This window comes from Jatropha curcas, chromosome 2 (genome assembly GCF_041381405.1).
Source record: "Jatropha curcas cultivar XTBG-Jc1 chromosome 2, XTBG_Jcur_1.0, whole genome shotgun sequence".
Classification (NCBI taxonomy): domain Eukaryota; kingdom Viridiplantae; phylum Streptophyta; class Magnoliopsida; order Malpighiales; family Euphorbiaceae; genus Jatropha; species Jatropha curcas.
The window spans coordinates 32,187,581-32,198,699 of NC_143152.1; the positions used below are offsets into that span (position 1 = coordinate 32,187,581).

The 11,119-nt window shown below is 33.7% G+C and overlaps 2 protein-coding genes across 2 annotated transcripts; both read right to left on the reverse strand.

The window, feature by feature from the left end:
- Positions 1 to 2,331: 2,331 nt before the first annotated feature.
- On the reverse strand, positions 2,332 to 6,437 carry LOC105647553 (uncharacterized). Its single transcript, XM_012233680.4, has 6 exons — positions 6,201 to 6,437; positions 6,077 to 6,116; positions 5,686 to 5,766; positions 4,928 to 5,114; positions 3,070 to 3,337; positions 2,332 to 2,594 (listed from the first exon to the last, which is right to left on the reverse strand). The coding sequence occupies exons 1-6, from the start codon at positions 6,255 to 6,257 to the stop codon at positions 2,388 to 2,390; spliced, it is 840 nt and encodes a 279-aa protein (XP_012089070.1). The 5' UTR covers positions 6,258 to 6,437; the 3' UTR covers positions 2,332 to 2,387.
- Positions 6,438 to 7,090: 653 nt separating this feature from the next.
- PNC1 (peroxisomal adenine nucleotide carrier 1) lies at positions 7,091 to 9,921 on the reverse strand. The gene is made up of 5 exons (XM_012233678.4): positions 9,639 to 9,921; positions 8,510 to 8,741; positions 7,891 to 8,037; positions 7,616 to 7,773; positions 7,091 to 7,541 (listed from the first exon to the last, which is right to left on the reverse strand). Exons 1-5 carry the CDS (start codon positions 9,779 to 9,781, stop codon positions 7,262 to 7,264), a joined length of 960 nt encoding a protein of 319 aa, XP_012089068.1. The 5' UTR covers positions 9,782 to 9,921; the 3' UTR covers positions 7,091 to 7,261.
- Between the last annotated feature and the right edge of the window lie 1,198 nt (positions 9,922 to 11,119).

Sequence of the window (11,119 nt, forward strand, 5' to 3'; positions counted from 1 at the left end):
ATAAAAAAAAAGTTAATTTAATACTCCTTTTAGGAAACAAAGAAACATGTCCACCTTCATTTACAGCCTATTTATTGAAGTCCTTTTAGGTGAGCCTTTTCTTCTTTTCTATTTCACTGAGTTTAAACCTGACTAGTGTAGATATGCTAAGTCCAGAAACCCAAATACAAGAGAGAAAGAGACGGACTTTTTTCTCACAAAGAAGAAGATGGTTTCATAGTAGTTAAGGGAAAAGAGTTCTTGGTACGAGCAGCAAAATGAACAAACCAAACGACATTTTTATATATACACTCAGCTCCAACAAATGAACAAACTATATATATTCTGCAAGAATATATACATACATGACTCGCTATATTAAAATTTTCAATTTTCAACAGTACAAATTAAAAACATTTGCACGAAAGATAGAAGGGAAAACAAAATCCCAGTTGTATTTAAGCTCATTACATTAACCTTTTAATCTCACAACAGCAGAATCTACAAGTTTATATATCTTTCTACATCCTGAAAAGATGTGTGTGTGTGTATATATATATATATATATATATATAGTTTGCTTGAATTTATATGAATATTTATACCCTGCTACTTGTTGTGTAAGGGGTCAGAGCCAGATGGCACCTCTCTATTGACAGTGGCAACAGAATCATTACCATTGTTAGTAGTGTCTGGAGCTTTTTCTTCTTCTACCTGATGATGGTTAATCTTATCTTGTTTGAAAGACCTGCTACCTTCCACAACTCCATTGTCAAAAGCTGATATACTCACTAATATCAGCAAGAGGAGACAGCCCACTTTAACCTTTGAGACTGACATAGTTAATTTAAGGCTTGTCTTTTTGCTACTCCTTGAGGAGAAGACGAAGAAGAGTTTTTTTCTCATGTACGGGTTGAAACTTTGGACTTTATGTCACATATGCAGATAGGTGGGATTTAAAGGGAACGATTATGCAAATAGTCATCCTCTCACCGACGAGCGGTCTCCAATCTTGTTGACAATCAATATCAAATCACCAGTTAATAATTGAGATTAACAATTTTCAAACCTAACAGAACTTGAATATTGTTTACAAAGGACCTCAATTCCTGGATTTTGATTAGCTTTAACTCTTCCCTGAGGCCCTTTTTTTCCTTTCTTTCTTTATTTTTTAATCTCTCTTGTAATGAAAGTCTGAAATGCTAGTGTCCATTTCAATGCAGTTTTCTAGGATCTCTTTATTAACTATTATATACAAAATGATGATTGAGTTTTTAAATTCTAGGGTGTTTGCATTTACAGAAGAAAGAACATACTAAATTACTAGCACTATATAATTTTGTTTGTTAAAAGCCATCTTGCTCTCGTATTTTTGGTGGGTTAGGTTACAATTTTTCTTTTTTTTTATTAATTTTTTGGACTATGTTATGGCAGCACTGCACACTTTTTTTTTTTTTCCTTAATTTTATAATGCTAGTCATTAATTTATAATCATAATAATGTGAATTCAAATATGTCAACTGACCAATCAAAACGAGTGACTCGCATTGATATTATTCACCATCTACGTGCTTATTGAATTAATAAGCAAAAATATATTTTGGATTTTGAGTACGATTATATATTTTTAAACTTTAGAATAAAAGTTGCCCTATAATTAAAATTGGAGAAAAATTAATATTATTAATTTATTTATTGGAATAAACTAATCAATTTGCATATATATTTTTTGAATTGGAGGGGTTACGGAGTTGTATAGGATTTTCACATTTTTAAACTTTTTATATTTTCTTAAATCAGCACTTGAAAATTGAAATCAAATACAATGATTAAGATAACACCATTGCGCAGGGTGAGGCTCCCTGTTGGTACCGCATGATTCGCATCTCCTCGATCTCGCCGTCTTGCGTGTGGTCCATCGTGTAATTGAATTGTCAATGTCGTTACCTGCCTAGCTTGCTTACGTGTAAAATGTTACAAAGATACGGAAAATTACAATAACTTCGTAAACATTTTCATGACATAATTTATATTTGACTAAAATTATTTTGTGGAAAAAGTGTTCAGCATATAGGTAAAAAAAATATTCCCATTTCTCTCCGATTTTAAAAAGAACAATCCTTCCTTTTGCTTCACTTCTTAACGATGGTGTTTTATTATTATCTTTTTTTAAAAATAATAATAGGGAATGCTAAATCTAAGAATAACAAACTTATTGAAACAAAATAGAAAGATTAGTTTACAATTTGAAAAATGACAATCATATGAACTATACTGCCACAAATTAAAGGTTCTAGAAACAATATATTGGTGAAATTATGTAAGAATAGAAGGCCAAAAAAAAAAAAAAAAAAAAAAAAAAAAGAAACCCTTCATTGTGCTCTACAGCCTGTTCATATAGTGTATTCTTATACTGTTACAGTGAACAAATAAAGCTTCAAAACCACAGAAAGAGCCAACTGCAATAGAAAGATGGCAGCTACAATCAAAACCCACCTTTCGCCTGCAGACTTGATGTGGGCTTTGAGATTAAGTGCCACGAAAGTTGCTGACATGAACCCTGCCACACCTGCAATCACCCATCTGAAAATTTCCAAAGGAATAATCGAGAGACACTGCAACCAAATAGATAAAAATATCAGCTGACTGGTAGATGAAATCTTGTTGAATGCAGGATAATCTCACATCTTTGCTTCACAAGAAAGTATACGGCTTATATTTAGACAAGCATGACATATCCCTAAAGTTTCACAACTCTAATGCTAAACCAATTCTATATCATAATTTTCTTCAGGATCATTGGGTAATCCTGTTCTGCTGTAAGATTTTTCTTTTCCATCAATTAGCCAATCCTTGCAAATGCCAAATTCCCAATGACATTCTTGTCAACTTAACACATCCGTTATATTTTACTATGAACAAATTTTTGGTTAGGAAAGACCATTTTGTTGAGCATCACTTGATCTGTAAGATATGACTACTTTTTGAGAATTCCTGAAGCTACAGATAATTATTTATTTCCTATTTTGCTTCGTCAAAATGATATAAGCAGAAGAAATTACAAGAATTCACTGCAAACAAAAAACTTACCAGAGCGGGAATGAAGATAAAGAGAGAGTAGCCATATAGACAAAACAGCTGGACAAGGCCTGATGGTGCTGAGAAGTACTTGAGGATGACATACAATCCAAGAGGAATGATGGTTACATAGCCATAGAAGACACCAGCAGACCAAGTCACCAGATTTATGTCATATTCCCATTCTTTATTCTTCAGTTTGTGTGCTATATAAGTGACAAAAGTGCCGATCGATGCTGCCACAAAGATTAGGGTGGTGCATATCCAGAATGGTCCGTACCTGCACAGATATGAAAAATTAAAACAAACGTATTGTTTTCAGGAAATAAAAGGAGGAAGAGACTATTAAGTACAACAGTTCCCTGACATATAATGGGTTTGCTAGGTTTTTCACTAGTGGCTTAGCATGTTGCTTAATATAAATTTATACCACAGTTTTTATTTTTTTGGAGAAGCAGAGGAAAGAACCAGTTTCTCAAAAATCAAAACTCAAAATTTACTGCAATCTCAGGGCATAGATCAAACTAATTATGTCAGTTAGACAAGATAAAGCTGAAGAAGTTGGCTGATATGATTACAATCAAATTCACAACACCTAAACAATTATAAGCTCACTTCTGAGGGAGGAAAGTCCTGAAATACAGAAGTCTTACTTAGAGATACTCTTGAAGTGATAATGTACCTATAATCCTGCCAAATCATTGGCATGCTTTTCCCCACCATCTACTTTGAAAAATCCAAATAAAGCTAATCATCTTTAAATATTTTATGCTTTCTTGCCACACAATATCTAGTTATAAGAGCACATAACATAAACCAACCAACTACATAGCTGTACCACTGCAGTGCTAGGCGGCCATTAAAATTACACAATAAGGTGCCATGTATGCATAAATAAAAGAAATAATGACTTCATAGAAAAATATGTATATATCTTATGCGGCCATGCTTCTAAAAGAACTTTCATTGTCATGAAGGAAAGAATGCTAATTATATCCATCATTTGTTTACAGGTAAACAAATATGAGATAAAGAATATGATCTTAAACTTGCATGTTTCTACCTAAAATTATCCACTTTTATGGTTGAGAAGATTCAAGCCATGGATCTCATCTAACCTCCCCCATATCTTTAAACACCTGAACCTAAGCACAAGGGAAGATTGTTTCTACTCTTTATCTGCTATAACTACATTATTAGAACTGCATCCCCTTTCCAGTTGCCCCATCTTTTTACTACCTCAACCAAAGTCCAACAGAAGGTTTTCTCTTATTAATCTGCTACAAACATATAAACAACAAATATTTTAAACTGACCATGAAGCTCAAAAGATCGCCATAAATATATATATTTATAAAACTTGCTCATAAAAGCATAGAAGCATTATGGACACAGTATATAGCATCAAGAAATTAAACACTATATATCATCAAAATATCATTTCCAAGTTCTATGGGGTCCAAAACCACACTTTAGTTCTTGAGGACATCTGGCAATACTTCTTTGCAAACCCTAACATCCAGACACGCCAAACCATTTTTGATAATAATTTTACACATCAACTTTTTAATCATCGTATTTATGTATTGGAGGCCAAAGACAATATCTTATCAGATCACAAAATGACACAATAACAATGTTGATATGTCTTCAATTTCCTGACACCTCTACTTCATGTTCATTACTAAATAGTCATCTAGAGATATGAGAGTTGAATTGTGATATATTTTTCCCATCCTTATATTTAATAAGAAATTAAATTCAATTTTTCAAAAACAAATAACAATACAAAAGATTACTGATAATCTAAATATTTAACTTAACAAAATAATCCATCAAACAGACAATGACTTAGGCAGAGATAACTCACAAATCTGGGTTGCCAGCAGTTTTCTCAGTGAAGGTTCCGTTGAAAGGGAAAAGTGAATCTTTGATCCTCTCTAAAACATCTACAGTGTCTACATCAAAGTATGGCTTATATGCAGCAACTGTGAATTTGCTAAACCAACCACTTTGTTGAGGTTCATCAGAATCATTAATAGGTTTTGAAAATGTATCTGCAACAATCCAAATCTGCCCATTAAACACTAAGATAAGGTCTAGAAGTAGCCATCAATATCTCACCAAGGCTTCCTAGAAAGTAGTGAAAATCGTATTATGAATTTTAGACTGTATTACCACCAATTAAGAAACATATTTTGATTATCAAACCTAGCAAAAGAATCGTTGCTACACTAACTTGAAGATTAATTTCAACCAACATCAGGAAGACAAGTGTCGTCATTGTCCTCATTGTCCTCCCTACAATCACTTCACTTAATTGTATATTACAAATCCATCCTGCTAATACATTCTCTTAATATCATTTCACCTACTGTTTAATTGTCTTAAGATACCAAAACTTTGGGGATGGGGGTGGAGGGAGAGTCAAGTTGGCGAGGGATTGAAGATGCAGTCATACAATCTCCAAACCACTTCTTCGACTCAGGTCACCCTTGATCTCCACATGATATAAATATCCATCCCTCTGTATTTAAGGACTTACTAAACTTATTATCGGTTCCCTATTGTTAGCTAAACCAAAATTAAAATCAACTCGAATTATAACTGGAATTCCATAAATTATACCATCGGCATCACGAGGAGGGTGAGATCCGCCAGAGATTTTCCCATGTGCACTTGATGGAGGAAATGTTTGAAGATTCGAATCTGCAACCGCATATCCAAGCAATCATATCATAAACACGAAGATTAACAAAACTGAAAAATGAAAACAAATGGCACTCATTAGCGTTAGCCTTTCCAACATCCAATAGTTCATGATGCAGGTTCGATTAACAAAAAGAAATGCTAAAAAACTCATTGGAAACTACAGATATTATTCAATTCATTAATGCGATATAATCCGAAATTTTCTTTCATATTTCCCGCATTTTTTCAGCTACCAAACAGCAAGGAACAAGTTCAGCACCACAATTGAAGGGGAAAAAATTTGATATTAATGAAAAATAGATTCTACCTGCGAATTGCACGCTTATGTGGCCTGGATCTGCAACAGCCTGCGAGATAAAACCAAAGAAACCAATCAGATCTCAATACAATTCACATTTATACGTAAAATCATATAGAGAAAAAAGACTTACAGGCACCGAACCCGAGACCGTTTGATTATCAATACTAGTATAATTGCCTGACATCATCTTTACAAGATTTCTCTTTCCTTCTTTCTCTGTTTCTCTTCTTTTCTGCTCTTTCGCCGCTAGCAGATCTCTATCTCTGCTCGCTCTCTACAAGCGTGGGCGTTGGGTTTATTGATTTTTCTATTTTATTTTATTTTATTTTTTGTTATTTTTCTTACATTACATGCAAAACTACAAATCTGCATCAAGTAATAAGAAAGGAAATGCGTATTAGTGCCCCTGAAGTTCGCATTGGGCCGATTCGGAGAATTAAAATATGGTTACGATGCCCAATCTGACTGGCTTGCTTATATGGCCCGACACGCTGGAGTTTAATTTTCCTGTTTTTAAAAGAGAATGCGTGGTCATCCAACGACTGCTCGTTCACACAGTGGGGAAACCATCGCTAATAAACGACTATCGGTTTTGATATCGTTAACAAAACACTGTGCCTCCGAACGACCGTTTTCTATTAAAGAGCGGATTACCATTTTTACCCATATTATGTATAAAACCTGAAATTAAACGGTAACACCGACGGTGTTTGAAATTGTGCGAGTTCTCTCTAACAAAACACGCAGTAGTCGACCGTTCCTTACAAAGCTGCGTTTTTCTCACTGTTATAACACATTCGCTCTCATAACAAATTTTCAAATAATCAAATAAAATTGGAATAAGGTTCAATTTGCCTCCACAATTTAAAAGCAATATACAATAAGGAAAAAACTGAATTTCATGAAACATTAAATCATAAATGATACAAATGTCAATCTGTCTCTTTCCAGAGTAAGAATTCCCACATTAGGTTATTACTTGCATACTGCCTTACCCCAGTATAAAATATGTAGCCCTGATTCAGTAACAGTTGCCAACTTATCATTCAACTTGGGCTATTTATTCTTTCCCATTTGACCTTCCTATTTTAGGAATTAAACCTGGCTCTCATAAAATCCATCTATGTTCTTGATATGAAGTAAAGCCAAGCTATTTACAAAGAACTAAAGTATGTCAATGGTGTATTACAATCAGGCACTTTTTAGTCTACCCCTGTTAAGCAGTAGATACCGTCTGACAGCGAGTATGAGAACCCAAGTACTTCTGGAAATTTTCTCTTTGATCATCAGCAGCAATGCCGAGCTCAGTACGGTTTTCAAGATCTGAGCTTGCAATCCCTTGAAAAAGCCCAAAAGTCCTTCTCCTCTCCAAATTGCTAAGATGACTCCAGGCACTGTTTTGCTGGATTTTTGTTTGATCTTCTTACTTCCATCATCATCCGAATCTGCTGCTTGAATCATTACCTTACACCTGCAAGGACAACACATCTCAATCCGGCTTTAAAAAGAATTTGAAGAAAACAGTTTAAGATGATGGCCACCGACCTGATTGCAGGATATGTAATGATGGTGGCAATACTCTTTGAAATTGCACCCAAAACAAAAGCTGAGACGGCAGAAAGGGATTCCGCAGAGGAACTCTTGTCAGCTGCATTTTTCTGTCCCTTGAGAAGTCTTTGTTTGAGTTGATCAAACACAGTATACTGCATTACACAATAACTCTGACATCAGACTCGTCTCTTAAATCAAATATTAACCTCAAATTGGAGATCTTAAAGCAATTCTTCTTATGGTTTAGAACTATAGAGCAAGTAAAGCACCTGAATTGCAGGATTTGAGGTCAGCAAAAGAGAGATGCCAAGGCCATCAAATGCATCGCTCCAAGTGCCCTCTGTCAATGTCTGCCAAAGTCCTTTTGATTTGCCAAAGGCACTTGTCTGCATCCTTGAGGAGGCTGTATCTAGGGGCTACACAGTGATATAGACACGATCTGATGTTAAAGTTTAATATTCACTATTAATGGAAGGAAAAGAAAAAGAGAACTGGGAAACAAAGAAAAAGCCGACAGTGAACAAAAAAAAAGGGAATAGATAATAAATTCAAGAATAATTGCATCATTTCAGAATTTCTTGTATTTGCTGCTAGTACCAAATGGAGCAATGTCAAAACTGTGATTCACAACCATATAAATGAAGATACTATTTGGACGTAAAATTAATGTCAATTGCAATTACATGATTTCTGCTTAACATAAGGGTATTACATTCTGAAACTATGCATATCCTCTAAGGAAAAATGAAAAGGGATTTGCTAGCGTGTCGCAGGATCCTAATATCCATTTGTGAAATTTGACAAACAAAACTTTAAGACAGAAGTTAAAACATTAAAATTAGATTGCGGTCTAGTTAAGAAAAAAGAAGAAGAAGATTACGGACTCACCTGAGTCACAATGGCAGTGCAAGCCCCTGCAGCAGCAGCTATGACCAAGTTTGCTTTTGTTCCAATTTTTTTAGAACCACTTTTTTCCACATATAGTCTTTTAAAGTAGCTGTACCCATAGAAATAGACAAACTGTGAAATGAAAGACTGCAGATTTTTTGTGCCTAAGCCTTGGTATAGTGAAAGAAATTGTCCATTGGATAAAGCTTCAAATAAAACATCAGAAAGGTGCCTGCATGAGCCACAAAAGCCACAAAACAAAATCAGTAAATTACACACTGTAAGTCTTGCAACAAACTGCTGACTGACTTAAAATATGTTCTTAAGCACTGGAATCATCCTTAAATTTAAGCTAGAAACCTCTTAGAAGGTTGCAGAATTAATGCATAATCCAATAGAGTAGGATAAAAGGCCATATAACAGAAATCAATACTTAGAAACAGCATTTTCCATCCCATTTCGCAGAAAGAACACAACAGAAAGAAAATAGGGTATGGTTCTTAAAAAAAAAGTTTCAATCCATCAGGCACCCTCAAAGAGAGAGTATAAGACTTTCATACGCTAGTACGAAACTAGATTCAATCCAAAATGTTTTATTAGAAGGCAATCATCTTATGACAGATGTTATCGACCTCTACATCCATTATTGACAGACGAAGCAGAAAGTTGGTAAACATTCATACAGGTTCAAGTTCATCAAGCATGTAACCGTCAAACTCCTCCTCCTTATCAATAACCACTGAAGCATTCAAAAGTAGCTCTAGCATTTAATTACAATGCCCAAAGTTGCCAAGCAATCTTAAATCATTATATATTTAGCCCACGAGTACAAATGAAAAGGGTATCGCTCACACCAAACAAACAGAACGCTATTCATACTTCAAGAGTTCGAGTAATGAAATTTTCGGAAAATTAATTTTCTGAGCATAAACCTCAACACAAATAGAAACAGATTCAGTTCAAAAACATGCAGATATAAATATGTGAAACAGATTCAATTCAAATGCCATATAACAAACCAAAAACATAAAACTCATAGAATTGACTTCTACCCGATTGATTTTCTGAGCGGATCATAATCACACGACAGAGTGACGCATAACCAGATCAAAATAAGAGATGGGCTAACCTGTATTTCCGCTGGCCATGGACACGAACCTCAGCTTGGTACTTGGTCTTACAGGTATCAAGAGGGTACAAGATCGTTGTACTCAATAAGGAGCCAATGGCACCTGAGGTTGCTTCTGATATAGATTCAAGATCGACACCCATATCTCCGACTGTATGTATGATAAATGAGTTTATGCCTTAATAAAATTAAGATTTATTGATCGAGATCATTTCGATATTGAATATGGGTTGTTTTTATATGGTGGCTGAAAAAAAATTGGAAACGGAACAGAAGGTATGGGACAATGATGGAAAGTGGAAATGGAGAAAATATATTTGGCGTTTCTCGGGAGTTGAAAAAACGTGATGCTATGCTGGTCTGGTCTTTCTCCGTCCATTAGACTAACGGCCAATTGACGGAGGGATCTAACGGATCATATAGAACCAATTTTTTTGTTAGCTATAGCCAATAGTTTTACGCCAAGCTGTCAAATCGCAAATAATGCGACGGACAACTCAGTCGCTCACGGCGGCTATTGCAAATTAGGGAAATAAACTGTGATTTATAATATTGGGAAATAATATTTGTTTTTATTATTTAAAGGCAAATATAAACTAATTCTTAGTAATTTAAATATCTGATATAATATATATTTATGTTTTAAATACAGCTATAATTTTCTTAAAAAAAATACAGCTATAATTTCATTTTTTTTAATATATGATTAAAAATATAGAAGGATTTCCTATATATATATATATATATATATATATATATATATATATATATATATGAGGACTTAAAAAAGTGATTGTCATTTTTTATTAACAAATGTTTCTTTTTCTCTTATTTTTTAAGAGAAATTCGAATTAAATTTATACTAACATCTTATAACATTTACTAATAAATTATGACTACCAATGCATTAATTGATCAAAGTTCATTAATATTCATGTGTTGATGAACAATAATGTTTTAAGTTTTCCCATGGGTTTGGAAAAAAATTTTAAATTTGATATTTTAATATTTAAATGACTCTTGCAAATTCTCAAATTTGATTTCCTTTTCGATCAATATTTAAAAAAAAAAAACTTTTTATTAACCAAAATATCCAAAACCACTACACAGTACATTAACTTCATTTTCAATTTCTTAAAATATATATATGACCTAAACAATTAAACAAATAAGCAGCTTGAAAACAAGACTAATGTTTTTACACTTAAAACTTGAAAACCATAAAAAAAAAAAAAAAAAAATCTACGGAAGTTAAAAAGTGTTCTTTAATGCAACCTTATTTCATTTCGTAGACATTATTATTGAGTCCCATTTCCTTTTTTTTTTTTTTTTTTTTTTGCCCTTTTCCATCTCATTTTCAACAGAGAACAGCTCGAGAAACTTGCATTTTACAGGCTGCCAACATCCAAAAGTGATTTCATTTCACATCAAACCAAGAAGTTTCCTCCAAAACGAAACAAGCTTCTATAAGTTGTTTCATG